A 26747-nucleotide genomic window follows, 5' to 3' on the forward strand; every position below is an offset into this window, starting at 1 on the left:
CTTTTATCACCTTAACATCTTTTTTCTCAGAGCCTTATGTCATTTGACTTACCATCTTGATTCACATGTGGAGTCAAAGAGGAAGATAGGCCACACCCCTGGAATTGATATCAGACTCCAAAACTCTTTTTATTTAATTACCATACTGTCTCATGTAGAGCACAGTATGGATTTTTAGCAGTGGAAGTATATGGATAAAAAAATAACAAGAGTTAAACTAAACTGTTCCGGTTTACCAGTCGTTCCACTTTACCAGTATTCACCCTACATGAAATTTACCATATAAAATCAATAGGTTTACCATGAAATCAACATGGATTTATCACGTTGAAAATACGGAATGGATTTTTTTTTACATTCAATTTTACAATTAAGACTAGTTACGTTATAAATATATATGTATTTATTATTATTATTATTATTATTATTATTATTATTATTATTTTACATTTAATTTTGACATTTTTTCTGTCATTCGAGTCTGCCGTTACAAGCGTAACCGGAAGTTGCTTTATTTTGTAGCGGCTAGCTTGACAAGCAGATGACAGCGCTCCCCCACAGCTCCAGCTGCACAACGAAAACTGCATCAGCTGAGTCGCTGTATTTGAAAGAAAGAAAAAAAAACAAACAAACAATAATTTATTTTTACGACCACTTTTACCAAAACTGCATATTCCTGTTCAGTAAGCAGGACTAGCTGTCATCCGACGAACAGCGAGCGGACGCTGGCGGCGGAGAAGGAACGCTGCATCCAACCCGGCAAACAAAGAGGTCCTTTTTCTCAACGACAACATTTTTCCTCCATATTCAATAGTTATGAGTCATGTGGCCGTCGAAAATGTACACGGTCTAGAGCAGCAGGTAAGACCCGTCAATTTCACCTGTGTTGCATCGTCAGCTCATGAGAAGTAAGTTAAATAGGCTAGCCGCTGTGCTAGGCTAACGAGATGCTACGGCGCTAGCTAGCATTGGGTTCGCTTGTTATTACAGCCGGACGTGACCCAACAGGACGAGCCAGCCGGCATAAAAACGAAATAATACAAGAGAAATAAACACAAAATGTCGCCAATTTTGTATTTAAAAGGTAGCAGAATATTAGTACGTTTCTCAAAAGTTGTGTTTAGGTCTCACATGGGACAAAACACGGTCCGTTTCTTCACATCAAGCGATAGAGATGACTAACGACGCTCCATTCGGAAACGTCAAGTTAACGCCAATTCGCATATTTACAAATGTACACAACTAATAATGCATAAGTGATGACGTTTGATGAATCGTTAGACTCCCCTCCTATAATCGGCATACATCCAGTACCACCAAGTTGTGCTTATTTTAGCAGAATTTGAACTTGAATAATTGGGTCACTGCTTTTGTCAGTAAGCCAGTTGCATGAAAATAGTTGGTAGGTAGGTAGATACTTTATTCATCCCGCAGGAAATTCACATTTTCTTCAGCAGTATCCACAGATTACAAATTAAGTAAATAAAAAAATAGAAATAAAGAATAAGATCTAAGTATAACAGAATAACCTAAGTACAACCCAGTGTGCAAAAAGCTGTGCAACAAAAAAAAAACAAACAGAAAAAACCGTGTGCATGGGTGTATAAAATGTGCATAGAGGCAGGTCAATGTGCAAATTTATTGAAATAGTTTGCCACTCGGTGCACTATCTGTGTGTGTGCCGAATTGGAGTGTGTCTCGAAATGCACATGCCTAAACTCAATACAGGAATAAAATGCTACTCTCTTAAATGAAGATAGGTAAAAGGCTGTGGATGCCTAATGGAAGGTAGTGCCCAGGGTCCAGTCTAGTCTGGCACACACACCGCATACTGACACTGCTGTGAACAGTGTGTGTGTTGACTAGAACAGCTGGCTGCGAGGAAACAACGCAGTAGCGGCGTCATCGGCTCGTCCGCGGCTGAATATCAAACGCACCCCTCAGCTGTCAGCCCCACTGCGCTTGTTGTGCAGCCCGATCAAATAATAAAATGGAGGTATGTGATGCTGAAGCCGGCGGGGCACATAAACAATGCGGCGTTTGACAGCCTACTGGCAGTCTGATAATATGCACATTTGCATATTGTCCATGCTGATTGTGATGTAGCTTTACTGCCTGTCGCTTGAAAAGAAATGTTAATTTCTTCTGCGTCACTAATAAGGTACCTCAAGCTTTAACTAGCTGTTGTCTGTCTGGCTGGTCAGAGTGTTTTACCACAGTAGGAACAGGAAAACAGCTGGAAACTCAGTTAATAAACATTTGAAAGGTCCAATTGTTAAAATGTGTGCAAGCTAAGATGCATATTTGGATGGACTGGAGGGCATCCAGCTCATTTGGACAAGTCATGCGTCCCCTATCTCAACCAAAGGTGCAAGGAACTAAATTTGATGTCCAGCTAATTATGTTTTACCTGGCTGAATCTAAGTGAAGCTGCATTATAGAATAGCATCTCAATAAACAATTCCACATAAAGTCATCCAGTTTTTCTAAAAAACAAATATTTTATCTATACATTTTTTTGGATGGCATCCTTGGAATGTATCACAGCCAGGCCTGTGACCAAATACTGATGATGCTGGGTATTTAGGTACAAATAGTTTTCAGTTACCAATCATTGCCATGTGTAGCCGCCAGTGTGCCAAAATGTTTAGTAAACCTTTAGATGTTGCAAATGAGCCAGGACAGTTTTACATGCCCTCTTCCGTGTTGGTGAATTGGCACAGTTTAATCAGTGTATGAGGTAAGCAATAGTGTTGGGGCAGTAAATCGATAATGCAATATATTGTGATACTTCCTCTTCCTCTTGATGCATTATCGATACACTTGTGCTCGGAATCGATATTTGAGTTTTCAGTTTCATTTGCTCAGATGTAAGTTCCTTTATGTTTCAGTCGCTGTGCATATCAAAATTGTGAAAAACACGATTGATTCCTGCTTGTTGGAAAATTATTTTGCCTTTTCCAGGGTATTTTTTTCCTCCTTCGGTCACAGATATTGTGATGTATCATAGCTGATTTTCTTCCAATATATCGCATTATTGTAGAATCGCCTGTATCGTGATACCATCGTTATTGTGGCTAAAATATTGTGATTGCATCGCATCGCCAGTTACCCAGTGTCATTTTCACATCAGTCATAATGATGGAGGGCCAGCATTTAATTTACTTGCTGTAGTTTTGAGTGGGCAGCAGTCTTGTGGTGTAATCTGTAACAAGCAACATTTTGAAGCGTGCCAACAGGTTTGACGAAGATGGTTTGTGACAGCGCATTGCAGAAAGAACATGACAAGTAAAATGAGACATTTCAGAAATGTATAGTAGTCTGTCAGTTCTGAATTAATGAGCGGCATCAGGATTAGATGGAAGACAATCTTTTCCCTGACGTGTGCATGTCTCTGTTTCCCCAGCTCGCTGTCCTAGACTTGAACTCAGCCGACGGACAAGGCGGAGGCACCGGTCGTAAGTACACTAACACCTTTTTGTTGAAAGTGTAATTTATAGGCCATTATTTGAATGTGATTGTGCTGGTACCCTACTTACTGGTACAGTGGTTAATCTGATCGCAGTACAAGAGGGTGAAACCAGTTTGGGAATGAAACCTTGTGGATTAAAGCATGCTCACAGTGCTGTTAGTGAGATACGATTGATAGCAAAGTCAACCACAAACTGAAGACAACAGCGCAGTCATGCATCATGACATGGTGCAGTCTGAGTATGTGCTGAAATTTTACAAACCATTTACACTAACAAAGACAGTGTTAAACACAGATTAGATGATTGGTTTGAGTTATTTTTTCAATTTTTTATGTGATGGAAGATTGATTTTTAATTTAACTGTGACACAGCTGTAAAATAAGACAGGTGTGCTGACAGTTTCTTTACGTTCAGTGATATTGAGTTGAGGTGGAGAAAGAAACCTCAAGTGTATTAGTGTGATTATACCTTAGTTGTGTTACTTATTCATTATTGGTTGTTTTTTATGGTTTTCTTCTGAAAAAAAAATATTTCTCATTTGCTGTGCATAACCATAACTGTGAATCAGCTGCTACAGTTTGATAGGCCAGCTCTGTTTTGTATTGGCTTAGCTTCAGGTATTGATGGTAGACAAGGCAGTGATAAATACACAGAAATGCGATCAGAGTGCCAGTACCAGGAGATAATGATACTCATCAGATTGCAAAAATGTGTGATTGGAACTAGTTGCGGTATAATACAATATGACAAATGATGTTTTGTTTCCAATGTGTCTGCATGAATTAACATAGTCGGACTTCATATCTCTTAACAGTAATTTTCTGGTCCTTTTTCATATACTGACCATTAATATTTTCAGAGCACTAATTACCCGTGGTTGATCAGAAATAGGGTGTTTTTGTTTCTTTATTTTGATTTATGAATGGAGTCTGAAAGCCGACTGCTTCCCACACATACAGACACACTGCACAGACATGCCATTTTTCTGTCTGCCAACAACCGTGACACATGTACAGTGCCAGCCTGTGGGAAAGACTGAACCTGCAACTAGCCTGGCGTGTTCGGCTTAGACTGTGTCTCTCTCTGCAGGGCGATACATTCCTCCACATTTACGGAACAAAGACGCTTCCAAAAATGGTGAGTAGGATCACGCTGGACAACGGTGTGTATGTCGTACTGGAGAGCACACATGAACGCAGGGACATGTCGCTTGGCTAACGAGTGAACACTTAAGACTGGAAGATGCCAGTTTGAATCCAGTTTGAAAATCCTACTCGATGACAAACGACTCCTGCCCCTCAGCAAATATTGTGCCCTTGAGCAAGGCACTCGATTTCTATTTGCTCAGTAACCCCCACTGACAGATTGTGGTTGAATTGCATAGAGGGGCCACTGGATGCCCGTTGCCAGCATGTACAAATTGTCACTTCGCACAATTGGACTTCTCCAGTGGACGATGATATTTGAGATGCATTTTTGTGGGAAATTTTTTCCAGGTTAACATTTTTGCTGTATAAAAAACAAAGGCAAGCCTGAACACACCTTACTATCTGCAAACAAGTGAGGCCAAAGCTCCCTGTCAGGAGCGTTGTGTGGGCTGTCGGGCTGTATGTATCAGTGCGTGTCATCTCTTTTCCTCTGCTGACTTGCTTGTTCATAATGATTTTGTTGTGAATTGTTATTTTGAAAAGATTATGTCGATATAAACACACTCAGCATGGCCACATTGGCACTGGTTGATACCCCTTTCACACCGAAGAGAAATCCCAGCTCAGAGTAAACAGGTTAACCGGCATTTCATTTCAGTCCTGGGTAGTTATCGGCTTTGGCTCCAACCGGGTCATCTGCTAATTTGCAACCCGTGTAGGCCATCGTTTGGATTAACCTCTGGCTGATACGCAAAATGCTTTGTTTCTGTCAGGATGGAAGATTGTGACACCAGGTAACCTTGTGCTCAGGATTTCTGCTGCTCTAATGGCATCTCCGGGTGAAACAAAACAAAACAAATCATGTAAAACCCTTGTGCTTGATGCAGGTCCCAGGTGTGAATGTGTGTGCTGACTGTCACTAAAAATAGGCACTTAGTCAGTAGATGAAAGTGAAGTTGCTTCTCTTTGATTTGACGGTGTACGTTGTATTTTCTTTCAGCAGGAAATGCGTTTTCTTCCGCTCGACAGGGTGGCTACAACATAGTGCCCGGAGCCAGCTGTAAGTTCAGCCCAGAACATTTCACTGATAGCGAGTTGTGTTCCTGCAGATGTTGTGTGTTCGTTTCCTTGTCGTTGTTAATCGTCCTCCTTTGCAGACGGCGTCGGCGGCTGGGATGGCGGGCGCAACAACTTCGTGAATGGCTACCACGATAACCGGATGAACGGCGGAAACACGTTCAACCGCGGCCCTCCGCGCATGGAGCGGGGCCGCGGGGTCGGTGGAGTAGGCGGTTACCGTGGCAACAGGGGCGGCTCCTTCAACCCCATCAACCCGATGCAACCAGTTGGCTTCGCTGGTTATGAAAATAAAGGTGGTGTTCATCAGGACTGCATCCACCCTTTCAGGGGGAATCGACTGTGCTTAATGCGTATGTTTATGTACAAATTGTCCCTATAGTTTTGTAATTTTTTCCTATTGTCAGACACAGGAGGATGGAACGCAGCCAAGGATGCCTACAGCAGCTTTGGTAACCGAGGGAAGTCTGCGTTCTTCAACGAGCGAGGAAACTCAACTAGAGGGAGGTGAGGAGATAAGACACACGGTGGAATGAAAACAGCTCTAATCGGGAGCGCTGCTGTCATAAGAGCGGCTCCGTTTTTCTTTTCATTCTCCTTATTTGTGTTGTGATCGTCACACAGTATTTTGAGAGCCGCCTCTATGTTTCCCAGATGTTTGTTGTACACGTTGTTATCTTTTAATAATAATAATAATAATACATTTTATTTGTTATGGCGCCTTTCATGGCACTCAAGGTCGCCTTACAGTAAAAATAAATACAAAATACAGCAACAACAGAAAAAAACAGCATAAAAACATCAGAAAACAAAGCATAAGAAAATATCATAGAAAATAGCATAAAAAAAACATCATAGAAAAATACTTTTTTCATCGTTCCCAGCTACTTTATCATCAGCTGGTAAAGGCGAGGCACCACAGATGCAGAGGTGGAAACAATTCCTTTTATCCTGTGAGAATAGATTTTTCCATGTTGAATATGGAATGCTTACACTTGTGTTAAAACTGGGAAATTTATTTTATTTTATTTATTTTGGAAAACGGTTTTAAAATGCAGCATGGTCTGATGTTTAAGTGGGCATGGCCTTTTCTTGGGTCCTACTTCCAGTGAGCTTTTATAGTGGTATAAAAACGTAGTCATAGTGGAGTGGTCAGAAAGCACGTAATGCAGCTTTAAAGATTGATGGAGATATTTTAGGATGAAACTAATATTGATTTTTGTTTTTACTCTAATGTACTAATTACTTAGAGGTTCATGCAGAGTTTTATCTTTGATAGGTTGGAAAAGCAGCTGGACTGTCATTGGGACACTAAAATGCTCCATTGAAACCTTTGATAATAACAATAAACGTGATCAAACGTGTTCAGTCAATTTTGAGGGCTTCCTATAGACAGCCTGTTCAGACATGAAGTGAATGTGTAATGGATCAAATGCACTGTATTCGTAATTACGGAGGTGGATGAAACTGACTCTTCATTAAAAGCCAGTGTTAATGCATGAGGGCTTTTTGCGTGTGTTTCTGTGTTGTGCTCAGGTACGAGCGTAGTGGTTTCAGTGGAGGAGGAGGTGGAAACAGCCGTTGGGTGGAGGAGTCCAGAGATGACGAAGACTGGTCAAAACCCACACCTCCTAACGAACGCCTGGAACAGTGAGTCATTTTTACCTCTGGTCATGAAATTGTATGCAATATCCTGAAATTTTCAGAGGTGGATTTTAAGGTTCACAACATGACATTTCATTTGCTGTGTGCATTAGTGTATCAGGTTGCTGTGGATGCAGACATTAGCTGTAACGCTTTGTGATTTGTTGTTATTGGCTGGTGGAGGGGGTTCAAAGATCACCTTGTCTGACCGCCACGAAATCGCCTTGATTCACTCCAATCTAGAAAATCGGTCATCATTTCAAAATTATGTCTGTCACGGGTCTAAAGGTTCAGGGTGTCTGCAACTTTGGAGAGAGCAAGACACATGGAAGCCTAGAACAGTGAGTGAATTTCACTGAATTCAAAGGGATGAGGACGTTGTAAAACACACACACACATACTGTTTAGTTTATTATTATTGCACATAATAATAATACTTAAAAAAATATGCGTAATAGGAAAAGTATACATAATACATGCAGAGCACAGAGATTGGGAAGAGAAAATAACTAACTAAAAAGAAATGTGGAGGAGGAGCCAAAAAAAAAAAAAAAAATTAGGTCTTGTCGGGTGGCCCTCCTAAAACAAAACATTCAACATAGAAGCAAATACAGACAAATACATGGAACATTAAAACATAATAACCATAATTACATAATAACAAGTGTCCAGATTTCAAGCGCAGTGATTATCTTCTGTTGATGGAAATGTCAGTCATGGAATCTGAATTGTACACCAGTTAGAGAGGTTGTCAGGTTTGTAGTGTAATTTTAACTGTAAATTTGTATGTTTTCCAGCTCATAACCACAGACTGAATACCGTTGCTTCTTTGCCTTTGCCTTTCTTTCCTCCCCTCGTTAGTGAGTTGTTCTCCGGCAGTAACACAGGGATTAACTTTGAGAAATACGACGACATTCCTGTCGAAGCCACAGGACAGAACTGCCCCCACCACATCGAGAGTGTAAGTTAATGTTGATATTACTGCTGTTTTCTGTCATTTAATTGACAGTGCCTATACTGTACTGTACCCCTAACAATCTGTGCATTTGTAAGTCAGAATTTTTTTAGTGAAAATGAACTTCAGTCATAGCTGTGTTTGCCTTTTTAAATGCATCTCCAGACTCCACAGACCCATGGTGGTGACTTAGATACAGAGTCTGCTGTCATCAAATCACCCTGAAAGTGCAATAAATTTAGTGAAAATATTTTTCGCCTTCCTTTTGCATCCACAACACACTTTACTGACAGGTTGACAGTCAATCACACACTGGAGGTGACCGTGGATGTGAATTATAAACACAGTTGGTAGCAAATAAAAGGTTATCATGTAAAGCTGTGATGTAAAGATAGGTGCTTATTTGAGTTGAATTAAAGCATGACTTAACTTTGTGTTTATTCGCTGAAATATAGTCTCTCAGTTGCCACTAAGCAGCAGTCCCCCATGTTTATAAGTGTATGTGTGTGTGTGTGTGTGTAGTTCCAAGACGTGGAGATGGGGGAGATCATCATGGGTAACATCGCTCTGAGTCGCTACACCAGACCAACCCCGGTCCAGAAGTATGCCATTCCTATCATCAAGGCCAAGAGAGACCTAATGGCCTGCGCACAGACTGGTATGACACACACACACACACACACACACACACACATGCAGCAGATAGTGTTGTATTGGACCACTGAGCTGAGCACAAACATTTTAGCTTCTGTTGTGAATCGACTGCTGCGCTGTATGGATGAGGTTTGACTGTGTGTCTCCAGGTTCTGGGAAAACCGCAGCGTTCCTGCTGCCGATTCTCAGCCAGATCTACACCGACGGACCAGGAGAAGCCCTGGCTGCAGCTAAAGCCTCGGGACAGGTAAGACAAAGAAACAGACCTTTGTCTTATTATTTGTTCAGTGATTCTCTTAGACACATCTTTACAGTGGTGCATGGATGTCAGAAACAGTGATGTCAGACAGGATGGCTTCTATTTTGCATTAATTAAATTAAAAAATCAAGCATGGTTCAGAAAGTAACAGATCATGTGTTGATCAAAACTTTGAAGCTTAACACCTCAAAGCCCCGTAAAGACTGCTGACAACATGGACCTCCACTTCTGGACTTGTTTACGTTGTGTTTTATTGGATTGAAAACATCATCTGTGATTACACTGTTTTGTTGTACCTGTGTTGTAGGAGAATGGGAAGTATGGGCGTCGCAAGCAATACCCCATATCTCTGGTGCTGGCTCCGACCAGAGAACTGGCCCTGCAGATATATGATGAAGCAAGGAAGGTAATAACACACTCACACAAACACACACAGATACACACACATACATGACAGGTAATATAGGCCGAGACTTGTTTTGATCGGGTGGATTAGAGGAATTTTGGCCCAGCACAGAACATTGTCCGTCTCTCCCTTGTGTTTTTTCCCTCCTGGGCTTTTATACTGACAGTTAAATTAAACAACATTTCATCTCTCTATAGAGTCAAAAACAAGTTGCAAATCTCTGGGGGGAATGAATTTAAGTGACTCCGAAAAAAATTATCCATCTTTTTCATGGTGTCTCTCTTTCTTTCTCTTTGCTAGTTTTCTTACCGGTCCAGGGTGCGTCCCTGTGTTGTGTACGGAGGCGCAGACATCGGTCAGCAGATCCGGGATCTGGAGCGAGGCTGCCATCTCCTGGTGGCCACGCCGGGAAGACTGGTGGACATGATGGAGAGAGGCAAGATCGGACTGGACTGCTGCAAGTAAGACACTGTAAAGGGGCAAGGATGGATGAAAAAAGATAATTTAGACTGTTAAATTATGGGTAATGGATGGCAAGAGGATAGTTTTCTCACCATTTGATGGATTTGTTGAGACATCAAAAATGCTGATAATAAACAACATGGAAACACAATGTAGTGATAAAACCTCGTCTTCACTGCAGCTACCTGGTCCTGGACGAGGCAGACCGTATGTTGGACATGGGATTCGAACCGCAGATCCGACGCATCGTGGAGCAAGACACCATGCCCCCCAAAGTCATCCGACAAACCATGATGTTCAGTGCAACCTTCCCCAAAGAGATCCAGGTACACTCAGCAGGTTTTGCACTGTTACACTGTCAAAAAAAAAAAAAAAAACAGGTCTGGCTCGGCCTGGGGGACACAGAGTTAACCTGTTGTCACCTTACAGGATTTCTTTGTAATGAAATCTTCAAAATACAGTTGCTTCTTGCTCCTGTTTTGGACCACCAACTTGTAAAATTTCTGAGGACAGATATAATTATATCCACTAGTAAACTGGAATAATCCAGTTAGCTGTAATGTTTGACTTATGTCTAGTGAGCTGTCTGTGCAAACTTGTTGTGTTCCACATTATAATATTGGATACAGAGCTAGGCGATATGGCCAAAAAAAATCAAACCTGGATTTGTTTCAGATTTTAATATAGATTTTTCTTGTTTGACAGAGCTCTCAGTGGCCATTGTAAAGTTGGTATATACCTAGTCAAAATTACAATTTTACAACTCAGCCTTTTTTTTTTTTTGCATCAAATTAAAACATAAATTTGAATTAATTTATTCAATCATTTTATTGCCCAGCCCTAAGTGGACATTGGCTTGAGGTGAGTGTCCTTGTCATGATGTTTATGATGTGTTGGCTGGACAGCACCTGCTATTATCACTGAACAAAAGTAGGTGGACACCTGGTGCCTCCTCAGAGCTGCAGTGAAATGATGCCTGGAGTGCCACCCGTAGCTTTAGGAACGCTGTGGTAATAAACACATGTTGTCTCTCTTTCCAGATCCTGGCCAGGGATTTCCTGGAGGACTACATCTTCCTGGCAGTGGGCAGAGTGGGCTCCACCTCAGAAAACATCACTCAGAAAGTGGTGTGGGTGGAGGAGAGCGACAAGAGGTCTTTCCTCCTGGACCTGCTCAGCGCTACAGGTGAGACACACACGAACACACATCACTGATTGACTGTAGAGCTCAAGATCTGCTTTACCAGTTAAAGCTTTACCTGCTTTAACTTGTTTTTTATCCCTGGAATGGGTAAATTGGCACAAACAGTATTGTTTATATTATTTTTCAACATCATTCCTCACCTCTCCCTCTGACTACAGTCGGCACGATGCTAAAAACAAAGTAAAGAGTCGGTAGATACAAGACTCAGAATGCACGATCAAAGTTGCATCTTCTCCGTGGGTTGCAGCTTTTTGGGTTCACTGCATGCTTGACCTGTAAAAGTCTCTTACTGAGCTATGATTTATAATGGATGTACTGTATATCAATTTTATTAATTTTTTATGTGCTTTTTGAAATGGAACAAACTGACATCCCACATTCCCCTAGCTAGTGATTTTGAAGGTAACTTTTCAACCGTCCGCTGAGCTCCTTGTATGAGCCTTCAGTGAATCTGTTTTACTTAGTTTAACCATTTAACCAGCGAGTGACGATGACATCCCCATTCTATGGGAGGAAAAAGTCTTCATTTTTGGAAAATGTAACGACAGGATGTCTTTGGACTTCATGAGAAATGGATGCACTGCAATATTTCAGTGGTGTTGCAGGGGATAACAGGATTCGTAGGACTTTCAATTTGGACAAAGTCATGAACTCTCTGAAGATTGAAGCTTTGAAAAGCATTAACACGCGGACATGCACGCTCCACACAGAGAGGAACAGGCCCCGAAACTGAACCTTGAGTGTTTTTTTTTTTTTAGTCTGCAGTGTGGCTGTACCGCTGTACTCCCTCTGAATACAGAATAGGATGAATGTGTGTGTCACTCTGTGTGTCAGAGATGTCATATTCCCAAGCAGTTTCTCTGTGTTTTTTTTTCTTCGCAGTTAAACTTTTCAGCTTAGCTTTGTTCAGTCTGGAATGAACTGGATTTCAGCAGATTTTGTGTTTCTTTTTGTGAAATGTGCAGATATCTTGGATAAGGTTATTCTGTGCTATCACAGAAGGAGACATGAGCATGTAAAGTGTATAAAGCGTTATAACAGAGCTCTCTGGTGACATTTTATCCAAGGAGTTTGTTCCTGCTTCATCAAATTGTAAGATCCCAGGAAAGTAATTTAGGGGTTGTTCTCTAAAAATGCTTTCCAAACCCATCCCATCCCTGCTTACGTCTCGAGATGGGTGTGTTTCTCCATCAGCTTCTGAAATCACATTAAGAACCTTTTTTATTTTGAAGATTTTGGGATGTGGTACCCTACCCATTTTCATTCGCTAGTCAGAAGAATTATTTATTTATTTTTGGGCTGGCTAAAGAGTTTTCTAGGGAGACGCCCACAGTTCTGTCAGAGAAATTTGATTTCCAAGTGGCTTTCTGTTGGTGCTTCAGTGTGGTTTACATTTTGGTGGTTTGGTGTCATTTTGTCCCAAGTGATTCCCAGCGATGTTCAGGATAATACAGGAGACAACATAGAGAAACCCGGTAAGATCTTTTGATCAACAAATTTTTTTGTTTCCCATAAAATTCCATACTTACTTATTTCCATACTTACTTTTGCTTGCCATGATGGTTTTACTTTCTGGATGTAGAAGCCTTTTTATAGCCTGTCGTTTTATTTTTTTTTCTATGTACCATTTCACATTTGAGTCAAGTTTGCTTGGCTTCAGTCGATCGTGCCTGTGTCAGATGTGGATTCTTTTTTTTTTTTTTTTTCCTTCTTCCCTCGGTTCAAGACACTTCAGCTTCAAGACTTTTGTGTGTTGTGTCGGTCATCTTTATTTGTGTCACTGATTTGCCTTTTCCACCGACAAAGAAACTGGTTCCTGTCCGGTTCGCGCACCAAATTATGAGCTGTCTTTGCATGTCCACCAAATGATGTGGTGGTTCCGCTTCAAAAAGCTTGTCGAAATGCGAACCAGTTCCTCAGCCTGCACCTTGGTTCCAGGCATCTTGGACCAAACCATTTTGAGAACCAGAACTTTTTTGGTGGAAAAGGCATAACTGATGTCCTCATGTCAGAGCCAGAGCCTCGATGGAGAGAGTCCGCTTAGGTTGTACCTGTCAGTGCCATGACGCTGCTGCTTATCTACAATGAACAGGACTGAATACTTAAGAGGGCGATCACTCAAAATATCAGGAAACGTGACAACAAGGAGGGAAATATTAAACAGCCTTTATTGTAGCGGCTAAATCTTTATCTTATTTTTAGTAATGATAATGTCCCTGCAGCAGGACTGTGGAAGGTATCCACAACGACCAAACTCTTCCTATCAGGCTCTGGTCACAGTGCGTAAAGGACAACAGTGTGTTTATGCTTTTAATTTTTAATTTTTTTATTTTTTTCTGGTGGTTATTTGTTGCTTCCATTCAACCTGTACTGCCTGCTGCCTGCTGTACTCTTAAGTTCTTAGTGTGGGGTAGTTAAGTTGTGTTTCAATCTTGAACTATCTCGTCAGTCATTAAATCTCCTTCACACTGTTTCCCAAGTGGACGCACTTTTAAGTGTGGCTGTCAAAATATGCTCAGTTAGCGGTTTGATTTGATATATAATCGAGGATTTATGATGTTGCATTGTCACAATAGAAATGCAAAGTGGGCACCGTTATTCTGGGCGGTAAGCTAAAAAAATCCCTCTCATTTTTCGTGATGCTCGGCTACAGTAACATGGAGCGGGTTTGAGCATTTCCAGCACCTGGATGGGCATGAGTCATCCTAATAAGTCTTTGAAATTGGAAGGTACAAGAGGGCCCACATAAAAACTTTTTCACCTACAAATCCGACAGTGCATCTCTTCAAGAAACAGCCAATCACTGAGCTTAAAAACCTGTTGGTGCTTGTGAAGTTGAGCCATGTAACTTTAGTTTGACTGTATCCAACTCATCATCCAACTATGGTGCAGTGTTTTTTCTCCTGATTGCAAACACCAATTTGGAATACAGTATAATCTGATATTGAGTGTATTTGAAAGATTATTTTTTGGCAGAAGCCACAGCCATAATGTAACTCTGTATTCTGATTTATTCATCCAGCAGACTCTGTGATTCTCTGTTGAGTAATATTACAGTTATTGTTTATTGGCGGGGCAAAATACATGTGGAACCCATGGCCCTGCTCACCTCGCAACTCTTCACTGAAAATGAAGTCAACCTGAAAATACAGTGTATTTTGGCTTGGCAGTTCATGATTTCAGCAAAGAAATGGATAAAGTGGATTATTATTTGCTGCTTTAGCATGAAATTTTGGTATTGATTGAAGAATTTTGTTAACCAGATGCAGTTAAGGTCTTAAACCTGTCTGTTTAATCCTCTGTAAATTGTGTCAAATATTTCATCACGTGTGCTTTGAAGAGATAGATCCCTCATTTTTTATTGTATCACATAAAAGGAAACATGAATGTGATGTTCAAAATCCACTGCGTGAACTTACATATTCATCAGCCACCCCCATGGTATCCAGCAAGTGTCGTGATTAACCCCTGATGTGTTTCCCGTCTGTCATCCAGGTAAGGACTCGTTGACTTTGGTGTTCGTGGAAACCAAAAAAGGCGCCGATGCCTTGGAGGACTTCCTGTATCGGGAGGGCTACGCCTGCACCAGCATCCACGGCGACCGCTCCCAGCGGGACCGCGAGGAGGCGCTCAACCAGTTCAGATCGGGAAAATGCCCCATCCTGGTGGCCACAGCGGTCAGCATCTGTTCGTGTTTGTGTGTGTGTCTGTGTGTGTGTGTGTGTGTTTACAGTTTGGAATGGGTGCCTCAGACTGATATGGATGATTTTTTTTTTTTTTTTTTATATTTTGCCTTGTTTTAAGTAATTGATTGTTTAATTTATTTTCTTTTTGCATTAATACAGGTAAATGCAGGTAGACTTTGTAAATATGGAATAGCACCACAAATCCATTGATAGCTTGCATTCAGACAGTCTGGAACCAGTATAGGCTTCTCAACCCAGTGACTTCCTGTTTATCAAACTCATTAATACTTTGTTTGTTTCTCTCTCGGCTCTCGGCGACGTGTGTGCAGGTAGCAGCTCGTGGTCTGGATATCTCCAACGTGAAGCATGTCATCAACTTTGACCTGCCCAGCGACATCGAGGAGTATGTCCACCGCATTGGACGTACAGGACGCGTGGGGAACCTGGGTGAGATGATAACTTATACGAACGAGGGGTAACGATGATGATTTAAATTATTTTAACAGAGCCGAATGTCTTGTTTGTGTTCTATTTTTATAGATTTTTGTTGTTAAATTAGTTGTAAATCCAATTCCAGGTATCAGTGAAAAAGGTGTTCGAGGTGCTTCAAGGCGTATCCATATGTCTAAGCTTGCTCTGTTAATTTCCGTGTGTGTGTGTGCGTGTGTGTGTGTGTGATCCTGTAGGTCTGGCCACGTCATTCTTCAACGACAAGAATGGGAACATCACTAAAGACCTGCTCGATATCTTGGTCGAGGCCAAACAGGAAGTTCCCTCGTGGCTTGAGAGCCTGGCCTACGAACACCAGCATAAGAGCAGCAACAGAGGACGTCCAAAGAGGTACACACACACACACACACACACACAGACTCCTCTCAGTTAAAAACAGTCTCATCCACCGACACCACAGAGCAAGAGAGGTCACGTTTACATTTAATTTAAGGCAAGGCAGGTTTATTTGTATCGCACAAGTCAACACAAGGTAATTCAAAGTGCTTTACAGAGACATTAAAAGCAACAAGACACAATTTAACTCGTCTTTATCTCAGTGGAGAGTTTGTCAGCACTTGAATCTTGTTGTTGCACAAACTGACTGACAGGCAGTGGTGCTTATTAGTCAGTTTGTATTATTTGTATTAGTAATTCACACACCCCCAAAGCCGACTTTGCTGTCGGCTTCCTGACTCATTTTAATAAAAGACAAGAAAAAAAAGTGATAGCTAGCATGATTGAGCTGAGAGCATGGGCGAGTGAGGGAGAGAGAGAGACAGTGCAGCAGTGCCATGCATGAGAAAGCAACTGAAGGAGAGAAATAAAATGTTATTTTCTGATTGTTTCACGATGGTTATGTTCTAAAGCACAAATAAATAACCATCAAACACTCAACAGATGATTTACTGTGGAGAGAGACGCTCTTAGTTTCTCGCTCTGTATCCCTCTTAGACACACACACACACACACACACACACACACACAGCTGGAGGACTTTCTCCGGTTGGCAGGAGAAAGCTTGGCTGCTTGCCAGAGAAAAAGTCTGTAAAAAGTTTCAGTAATTTGTCAACAAGGGGGTTCAAAGAGGTCAAGTAGCCTGATGCTTCATAATTGTAAGAAATTACAGGTAAAACAGCTGCTGCTGACAGACAGCAACAGGCTGAGGGAACGGTTTTGAGTTGCTTTAAAAGCTACCATGATAATAATAATAATAATAATAATAATAATAATAATAATAATAATGATGATGATGATGATACTTTACCCAGATAATTTGGGTGGAAAACCGGCTTTGGTGTTCTTTATAGATTTATGTAAACCTTAAAGACACTCAGCTGTTTGCTACAAAAAAGGTGTGTTTATCCTCCACCGTGTAACAATAACATCAAACACTTGGTTGTTTTCTCATTACCTGTGAAGGTTATTATTTGATTTAAAGCAAGTTGTGTTTAATCGGCAGGTTTTCTGGTGGATTCGGAGCACGTGATTACCGCCAGACGAGTGCCGGTGGCAACAGCGGGGCGTTTGGAGGTCGCAGCGGCCGCAGCCAGACAGGACACGGCGGCAACCGAGGGTTTGGAGGAGGTGAGGATCTTGTTAATTCTGACACCGTACAGCAGGGGTGTCAAACTCGTGCCATGGAGGGCCAAGAGGCTGCAGGTTTTCATTCCAACCAAAAACTCCACCAAGTGATTTCACTGATCACCCTACCTCCAAACAGAGAGGTGGGACTAATCAGTGAAATCACCTGGTGGAGTTTTTGGTTGGAATGAAAACCTGCAGCCTCTTAATTACAGCATTTATAGTTGTGATATATACTCTAAAGCAAGAAAATTCCCATTAATTTGAAAGAAAACAGTAACTCGATAAGTCGACTCTTTGTATTGAATGGTTCTGTTACTCTGCTGACGTTTCCTCCTCTCTCCTCTCTGTTCCCTCCCTCTCAGGTGGTTTCGGTAACTTCTACAGCAGCGACGGCTACGGAGGGAACTACTCCCACTCCCAGGTTGACTGGTGGGGCAACTAGGCCTCCACCATCCCACTTCACTCCTCCTCCTCTTCTCCATTCAGTATCATCCTCCTCCCTCCCTCCCTCTGTACTTTGCCCTTCCCCCCATCTTTCTCTCTCACCCCTCCTCCCTCAAGTCATCACCTCCCACATGCATGCTACTAAACTACTAGCACCGCTCTCTTCATCTCTCCCTCCATCGTTTACCACTATGCACTCATCATCCTTTACTTTTTACCTCCTCTCTGCCTTTCTTTCCATCCTCACGTTCCTCTTTACAGTCCCTTCCTCCTTCCACGCTTTATTTCTTGGTAAATCTCACTTAAAAAGACCACACCATAAAGGGATTCCTCAGTTTTAGTTGGTGATTTTTCAACGTGTAGCACGTGCCACAACTTTGCTTGCTAGCCTCTAGCTAGCGGCACCCTTTGTTTTTCATTGAGTAACGCTAGCTGTCCTAACAAGCCACTTGAGGGGAAACTGAGGGAGGAATTTTGAAATTTTCCCCATTGTGATGAGTGTCTGAACGAAGAAGACCAGCTAAATTCTTAAGTCATGGTGTTCCTCTAACCCCTTAGAGTGGATGGGTGCTATAAGATTGTGAATCAGATGAATTAGCTGTAGATCAGTTTGAAAATCCATCGTTGGGTTTCACCTTGGTCTTATGTTTGGGGTTCAAAGTCTTGTAGTTTGCTTCCACTCTCAGCCAGCCAGACTTCCTGTGTAGCTCCACATTGCAACTCTGAATTCAGTACATGGATGGCCAGGTTGTGACTCACCGGCCAAACACTTTCCCAAAAGAAAAAGGATAAGAAAAAATGCAGAAATTTATATCTAAATATAATTTCAGCACTGGTTGAGGTGTTCATCACTTACATGAGAAATATCTAAGCATCCTCAGAAGTAACCACATTAGTTGCAAGGTGGTTTTATTTTGTTCAAAAAGTATTCAACCATGAATTCGCCCAGGTCTGAGGAGAGGCAACACGGAGACGAAGGAAATTAAACTGAAACGTCCAGACAGTAGGTCTGTCAGGAGACGTGGGATGGTTGCCCCTTAGCGACGATGCTAGTAAACGCTGACTCTTGGGACTTGTGGTTCTTAATTTCACAGGTACAAATGACTGCATTTTCTTTCTTTGTAACAAAACAAAATGGAGGATCATTTGTTTATGTACTGTGCCTTTAAGAATTAGAACTTTATCTCGATGATTTTTTCTTTATTTCCATACGTAACTGGCCAGAAGTATGGGCCAACTGTGACTGAAATATGTATTTAATTTCATATTTGGGCTTAAATGCTTTTTCTGTTTTATTTATATTTGGAAGGAAAACAAACTAGGCTTGAACTAAATCAAACCTTGGCAAAAAAACAAAAAAGAAAAAAGAAAAAAAAAAACTGCGATGGCGCGACCGCGCGATTCCTTATTCGTCCATTGAAGTTCAAATTTGTCACAGGGTCTCTGATGAGCTGGTTCTCAAAAGCATCTTACTACAATTATTATATTAACCGGTTCTTTAAAACACCCTTATCCAGAGTAACTCGCACTGGGCATGACTGAACAAACGAGAGAGGAGTGACCCAGTGCAAACAATAGAATACAGTAGAGCAGTAAAATAAGTGTATCACCAATGTCACTTTAAGCTTGGTTTAAAATAATGAAAAAGTAGTTCTAGGCAGCTCAAAACATCTGTAGGAATTACAGGAGAGCATCTTCACACCAAGGCAGTGCACGTGGATTGTCATTGTGGTGATATGCTTTTGGGAAACCGAGCCACGCTGACGGACCGACACGTCACATCGAGAGCTCTGGTCTGGGCTTCAGGTTGGGTTTCCCAAAGCCATCCTGTCACTAATTCTCGGACCGTTTCATGTCAGTATCAGAGCCACTGACAGGAGTTTGGCCTCGTCGTGCAGCGGCTGCCATGTTGCTGCCTCTTTTCTAGCATTAAGAAGTGTGGCTGCACATGTGGAACAGTGTGGGTAGGCCAGTGAGATGACAAACAACCTAATTCTGTTTCACGTCAGATTGGATTCACGATAGATTTACCATATGAGACGATACTACTTACAAATAGACCTGTAACGATTTTTATAGTCTCCGATATCTCCCAGTTTGCATCACAAATCAAGGATTGGCAACATGGCAACAAGTCCACCGTCAGCGGTCCAGGGTAATAATAGGGCTGTACCCAACTCACAATTTCCAGAGTCGACTCAGAGTCGGCCTTCCAGTACAACAAATCAACTACTTGACTGTTCTGTCCTCTGTCATTTTCCAGTTAATAATTCCAATTACATTCCAATTATATCTACCACTTCTAAAGGATATACAGCCCAAATTTTTCCATCGCTGTTGTAATATATTCCCATATCTCAACCCCAGTGAATATAAAAAACACAAATCTCTGACTCCACCTTTTGAGTCTAGGACAGACGATTCGACTCGTCGACTAGATGATGAACCCCAAACTTAGCACTAATATTCAACCTTATACACTCAACTTTACATGTGTAAAGGTGAGCGGTGAGGTTTTCTCATGGTTGTTTGTAAATCTGTGAAGAAAAAGCATTTCCAGCATGAGCGATATGACGTGATCATAACATTAAAGTGTGTTTGAGCTCACATGGCTGCCGCTGAAAACGGCCACGGCCAGACTCTTGGACTCAGTGTCTGTGGCTCGTAGACTGACTCTTAGTGCCACCATGCTCTTGGGAAACTGACTCCAGCTCCGCCACAGACGTTGAAACCCTTGTTTGCCAAAACCTTCTTTCAAGGGTAAACAAAACAACAACAACAACACCAACAAAAGATCAAAAGAGTTCAAATTTTTCTTGCTCACTCTATCCTGGAGAGTTACATGAAGAGTCTTCTCTAAAATAAGCCATTCCAGTTTAGTCATCTAGGTCTTTAAGATGATACATTGAGGTCAGGGATAAAAATGCAGACTGGGCTACTCTGACCTGCCCCATTTCAAAGCAGGGACAACTGGGGCTTCCAGACGGATAGAGCAAGAACAAATCTGACAAACTGTTTCTCTTTGGTGACAAGATACGAGATTACCATGGTAATCTTACATTTGAGTGATGTAATTACCCTGTTAGCCCTGTTTGGCCCTGTGGTTGAAACCAGCTTCTAAGGGGGCAGTCGACAGCGCCCAGGATGTCCAAGTTTCATCCCTGATTGAGATTCTTAACAGGAAGCCCACTGTCCATTTTAACTATGCAGTGGTCGAGGTTCAATTCCCCACTTAAAATGTGCAGCGGCGAAGCAAAGTCATTGTTGCTGTTGCTGCCCCGGTGGGACGCATTTATTGATTTACAGCAGGGGTTTGATTTGTTTTGTTTACATGAGCCACTTCAGTGGAAGGAAATTGATACAGTAGATTAAATGTAAATGTTAAACAGATTGAAGTGACGACTAACTGATGAAGAAATTCAAGTGGAAGAAAAGAGACAAGAATCTCCAATTAAACTAGCGTAGGAATCACAAATGAAACAACACTTGCCGTGTAGAAAGTTAAGTTGGATTGCTTGCTGTTGGACCACACAGTGCCTGGGCAGCTTAGCTCAGTGGGCAATTTTTACAGATTATATATATATATATACACATATATATATATATTTCTAAGGCATGTGCCAATGCCTTCATCCCATCAAATTGCCCACTGACTTTGAGAAATGTCTAGGCTGGATCAAGGCAACAAAAACATATGCGAGTGTTGTTGTTTTCTGGTCAAGGAGTTAAAAATGCCAAGCAAAAATGGGAACTCTGCAGCAGGCTTTTAATTTCGTTACACATTTTCATCGACCCTCTCTTCTGTGTTCTATGGCTACTTAAGAATCAAGATCATTTTTAGGTCAAACAATCTTTTTCCCCCCCTTTAGGCGAGTGCAGTTGTTAGAGGTTCGGAAAATAAGACCGCTCCGACCCTAGAGGCATATGAAGGAAAACCACTGAAGTTTGCAGAAATGTTATCCAGTGGCCAGTTAAATCGGAGACATGAAAGTTTCAGAGGCCTCGGGGTTTGAAGCAGAAAGCAGGTCATGTACAAATTGGATTTTCCAAAAGCATCTTGGCATCCAGACAGTAACCTCTTTGTTTTTCTGTCGTAAGTTCATGATGGGAGAGTTGAGTTTGCTGCCGAGATACCTTTGGAAAGCCTGCACCATGTCAGGTTATTGAATATAATGCTCACCTTTAGCTAGAGTAGGACCATCAGAGAAAGTAGTTTATTCACACCTTTAATCACGACCGTATCAATGGTGGGGGATCGGCTGGCATTTCCCACTAAATCTTATGTTGCTATTCAGGAAGAAGACATAACCAGCCAGAAGACAGATGTTAGTAACTGAACAATAAGTTGAAGAGGAAAGTGCAAATGACAATCAATTACAGGATGATTTGTTGAATGACAAAAAAAAAACAAACCTAAACACACTTTACACATAAACAGAACTCTCTTTGAAGGACTTAAGTTATATTAATTTTCCCCGAAAACCTGTTGGACGCAAGTGAAGGCTTTACATTAATATTTTCATTATTTAACATAATCTGATATAACAATTATTTAGGAAAAAACTGAGTCTTGCAGTTGATTGCCATGTACTGGACGGGATATTGGCATCCAAGGCCTGACTGGAAGACTAACACGACTGAAACACATAAATGAAGATTTAAGAAAGTGATCAAATTAGCCAGTAATCTGGATTATCAACAACTGCTTGAATGTAGCAGGAAACTAAGTGAGCTCACAAGATTGTTAGTTAGTTAGTAGGCAAGCTACCTGAGTCTAGATTTCAGTAGCCAGCCACAGATTGTTATTAATCCTTCCTGTTTCTCGATAGCAGTTTGTTTCCATTACGTTAATTAATGGGGAATCTGTGAAAAAAAGATAAATGTTCGTCCAGTTCCCAGTATGTCTGTGAAGCTGTTCTTGGTTCAGTCGGGCATAAACTTGCTTACTCCCAAGTGAGATGAGTTCATGTCGACTGTGGAAATGTGCGTATTTTCACATTTGAAAGTTACTGTAAAGCTTTTGCTGCTTTACATAAGGCAAATGAAGGACAGCTGACTAATCCCGGAGGGTTGATCAGATGCACTTGTTTGTTAATGTTCCCTTTCGGAGCGCCGCCTGCTTCCTTGGGATTTAAATGCTCCTTTTTTTTTCTTCTAGTACCAGTTTCAGATGTACTCCCACCCCACCACGTTTTTATTAGGCCTTTTTTTCCTGCAGAATGTGAAAAAAAAGACTGCATGAAAGCTTGATAAACCGACTGCCAGCTTCCATGTTGCTTCTAAAATGTAGGACATCTCAGTTGGACCTTTGAGTCCCAAAATGTAGGACAAAGATTAAGTTTCCAGGTCATAGTGTCCCAAATCCCTCTGAAACGCCAGTGTTTCATTTGTCTCATGCAAGTCATTGACAGTTGTGTTTGTTACAGGTATACCTTCACATTTCTAATATTTCTTAACCACACATTTTTCACAGGGAAGTGTTTGTTTTTCTGATGATAAAATGGCAGCTGTTTGTACATGCAGCATTTCCATTTTGAGGCCGCGTGAATGAGAGTCAGAATTAGGAAACGTCATCTCTGGTCTCTCGTGAAAACCTTGTGATGTTCCTGGCATAACATGAAACGTGTTGGCAGTTATCAGGGATGTTTAAACATGCACTTTACACAAAACGACTCGTCGCCTCCATGCACAGAGGATAAACAGGCAGATGCATTGCAAGCTGAAATCAGTTACTTGAGAGCGTAATATATTTTTTCAAAAAAAGGCCAAAAACCCAAATTCACTGGTCTTGTTTCAACTCAGTCTGATGGGAAACAAGTCAGGTCTGTTACGTTCGCCAGAAAGCTCAATCTGGCAGTGTTACATATTCCCTGAGTGAATTTGTTAGCGTTTGTAATTCAGTGTCCATGGCTATCAATGGCCACAACCTCACTGTGGCATCTCTATTGTTTCCTTTAAATAGTTATAATTATTACGATAATAATGATGTCAAATGCTGCTTTCTGTGGTAACTATTCAGCAAGTGAAGGCTAAATATCAAAATGTAGGAGTATCCCTTAAAAATGACATGAAAGCTGTGTATGGTTCATGCGGAGACACTGGTGGGAGGTGCAGCCCACAAGTGATGAAGGCAGGAAACAGCATTGACGAATCGTTTGTTCACATCTAACCAGGGAACGGTGTGAAGCCAAGACTTCACCTTACCTCACTTTATGCCTAAATCTCCTTCGAAAGAGCAGTGTAATCCAGTGTAATCCAGCAGTGTCGTTTATCTCAGTTTACCGAGGCCCACCCATCGTTCTTAGTTACTACTGAGCCGTGTTGGATGGTAGCCACCTCCGTTAGTAGCAGTACACCCCCCCCCCCTCCGTTCCACCTGGACACTGAACGTTTAAGTGCAATAGATCAATAATCTGTTTAGTGGCTTGCTTTTCACTTTGGCATCTTGGAGACCCTTTGCATGAATTCTGTTTTGTGTCCTTAGTCTGTGCTCACTTGGATTCGGGGCGCCAAACGGTGCAAGTGAACGCAACCCATACTCTTGAGAAGTGCATGGTGCCTTTTACATCACACTGACGTTCAAAACATAATAGTCAGGGCTGGGTATTGGAAATTTGTTCGATATGGATTCGAGATCTAAAATTCATTACCAACTATTCTAAAATGATGTTTTTTTTTTTTTTTCGGTATCTTTCATTGGCGGCAGGAAGTAAATTTGAATATGCGCTGTCTCAAATTTTACATTTGATACTTAATACGTGCCATGCTCTTTATTTCCTCTGTCCACACTCTTATTTACAAATCCAGCATTTTCAGTGTCTTTCCAATGCCTTAAATTCAAGAGCGGCACCCAGCCCTAATATGTCGTCATGGTAACTTACAGTTCAATGGTGCTATACTCCCATCGCTGCGGCCGAGCGGCCCCTCTGTTTCTGGTAGAAGCCCATCAAGTTTTACAAGAAAAAAAAAAAAACAACAACTTTATTTTATTGCACATTAGTATTTTATGTCTTCTGGAACACGCGTCCTTCAAAACCTCAGAGAGGTGTGTGTGTGTGTGTGAGAGAGAGAGAGAGAAAGAGAGTGAGTGAGCGAGTGAAGAGTTGCAGCTGAGTGAACCTAGATGTCAAAAAATGGAGATGGTCCGTCGCACCTCCCAGTGTGTGTGGGTGTGTGTGTGTGTGTGTGTTCGTGTGTGTGTGTGTGTTAAACTGGGGAAGGGTTCACCCAGCTATGAAGCCGAGTTTCTTTGGGACCAGGGGGAATTCTAGTTAACAGTAACCGAGGGATTCAGCTATTTGCACACACAGAGTACTAGAGTCTACTTTCGCTGCTAGTTTGTGTAATTTATCGAGCATTTTTGAGAAATATTTATTTTTATAAGCCTAATAAAAAGTTGATATTTTAACAGTGACTTGACCAAAAGACAGTAAACAAAAACACTGGCACTTGAATGTCGAATGTCATTGGTATGAGTGGAAATTTCTATTTTTCTGGGGTAGTGTGAGCTTTTTAATGTTAAAGATGCAACGTGTAGGGATTTCTCTTTAAATATATCACTGTGTGTGGAAGAAAAAAAAACAAAAAAAACTGTGAAGACATATTCAAATGCAAGCCAAAAAACCCCTCAACCATCGCCGTTACCAAATCTACACTCAGATGATCTGCTTGTGTTCTCTATTTGTCCTTGATATTGGCAGGAAAAAAAAAGATCCTTTGGTTGTAAGGTAAATTATATATCAAAATATTACAAATGATGAAAAAGGCCAGTAGAAAGCAGCTCACCAGGGGCTGTAGAGTGTAGCGCTGATGGTTGTTCTCAATATTAACTTGATGGTGATGTATTTAGAGAAAATCCTACACGGGTTACCTTTAAAGTCATATTGGACTCAGTATCAGATCCATAACCTGTTCCTGCAACAGGATCCATTGCCAATAAGGATAATCTACCGTAATCAGTCGTTTTTAATTGGCAAAGAAAATTTGAGACGATACAACCACCAATGCCAAGGTTTGGATTAAAAAAAAAAAAAAGATGTTTAAAAAAAACACAAAAAAACAAAAACGTTGCGATCGAAAAACCATTTTCTAAAAAAGAACAAAACATGCAGTACAAAAAACAAAAGTGTCCAGGTTCTTCTCCAAGTCAATTCTGTTTTTTTTTTTTTTTATTATTATTATTTTAATTTTCATTTGAGTTGTTTTTTTCTTTTCCTTCCCCCTTAACACCCTTGTTGTGAGTGTCTGGCAAGTGGCGATTCTTTCAAGTCTTTGTAACACAGAATTAAATGTGGTTCTATTGCTATGTTGTTGTAATTTGCATTTCTCAGGCCTCTGTGTGCTGGTGCTCTATTGGAGGGGATTTCTGGCTAATTAGAAATGGAGAAAGTGTATTTACCGCTGGCCAAAGATGCATCTGATTGGTTGTAAACAGCTAGATGAGAAATATGTCGTACAAGAAGATCATTTTTCTTCTGGAAATAGACTCAGTAGACCTAAATGCAGCGTAGCCACAAGATGTCTTTTGGGGTCTTTTGCTCGACTGCAGCAGCCTCACGCCCCCTTTGGGTTGTCAAAAGGCATTCTGGGAAATGTAGGACATCACGAACCGAAGCAGGGAAAGTTGAGTTCACCAACAAAAACAAGTTAATTCCAACATTTCATCCCAGAATAACTCCTGGGATGCATGTAACATCACACACTCTCACTGATGTAAAAGCATCAGAAGGGTCGACTCTTCCTTTTAAGACTTAGAATCTGAGAGAAAAATGCACTTTTAATTTGGTGAATCAGGAAAAACTGTCTATTTATTTAATAGGAAAGGACAGGACTGGCTTCACTTCACTTTGAATTTGATCACATCTAGAATTTGGCACAATTAGGTAGTTATATAGAACAAGGCAGCAAAAGTGCACAAATAAACTAAAATGTACATATTTGAATTGAATATTAATAGAGGCCAGCACGGCTGCCATTCCTGGCTGGCCAGACCCCTCAGCATGGACACGCAGCACCACTGGCCTGGTAGTTAGTATTTGCTTTGTGTATTAGTTTAGCAGCTGTGCACGAAGACGAGCACTGCACGAAGACAAAAAAGCAACAAAAAAACAACAAAAAAAGACCTATTTGTGCATTTATTCTGATTTTACCACAATTAAAAGTTTGGATTTGCTAATGTGTAACCCGTCTGTTTTGTCTTTTTGCTTACGTGTGTGTGTCAAATCCTGGAAGAGTCTACAGATGTTGAGATAGCGGAGCAG

General features: G+C 41.2%; 1 protein-coding gene across 3 annotated transcripts; it reads left to right on the top strand.

Annotated features, from left to right (window-relative positions):
- The first annotated feature begins 515 nt into the window (after window positions 1-515).
- LOC115373529 (ATP-dependent RNA helicase DDX3X-like) lies at window positions 516-26666 on the top strand. Of its 3 annotated transcripts, none has more exons than XM_030071984.1 (19): window positions 516-861; window positions 3407-3458; window positions 4563-4610; window positions 5622-5681; window positions 5779-5994; window positions 6106-6205; window positions 7235-7348; window positions 8204-8303; window positions 8820-8955; window positions 9101-9198; window positions 9518-9616; window positions 9917-10077; window positions 10260-10404; window positions 11119-11263; window positions 14777-14958; window positions 15297-15414; window positions 15654-15807; window positions 16919-17043; window positions 17406-26666. In XM_030071984.1, the coding sequence occupies exons 1-19, from the start codon at window positions 817-819 to the stop codon at window positions 17483-17485; spliced, it is 2178 nt and encodes a 725-aa protein (XP_029927844.1). In that variant the 5' UTR covers window positions 516-816; the 3' UTR covers window positions 17486-26666. The 3 variants fall into 3 exon arrangements, with proteins under 3 accessions (XP_029927844.1, XP_029927861.1, XP_029927853.1); XM_030072001.1 differs by having other exon boundaries at window positions 6112-6205; XM_030071993.1 differs by having other exon boundaries at window positions 5625-5681.
- The last annotated feature ends 81 nt before the right edge of the window (window positions 26667-26747 follow it).

Source organism: Myripristis murdjan, chromosome 2, assembly GCF_902150065.1.
Source record: "Myripristis murdjan chromosome 2, fMyrMur1.1, whole genome shotgun sequence".
In the NCBI taxonomy this organism is placed as follows: Eukaryota; Metazoa; Chordata; class Actinopteri; order Holocentriformes; family Holocentridae; genus Myripristis; species Myripristis murdjan.

Excerpts from the sequence above, each read along its gene's own strand:
- LOC115373529 (XM_030071984.1), top strand. The coding sequence starts at position 817 with ATGAGTCATGTGGCCGTCGAAAATGTACACGGTCTAGAGCAGCAG. Across the intron at positions 862-3,406 it reads TACACGGTCTAGAGCAGCAG|CTCGCTGTCCTAGACTTGAA; the intron begins GTAAGACCCGTC and ends CTGTTTCCCCAG. Across the intron at positions 9,617-9,916 it reads TATATGATGAAGCAAGGAAG|TTTTCTTACCGGTCCAGGGT; the intron begins GTAATAACACAC and ends TCTCTTTGCTAG.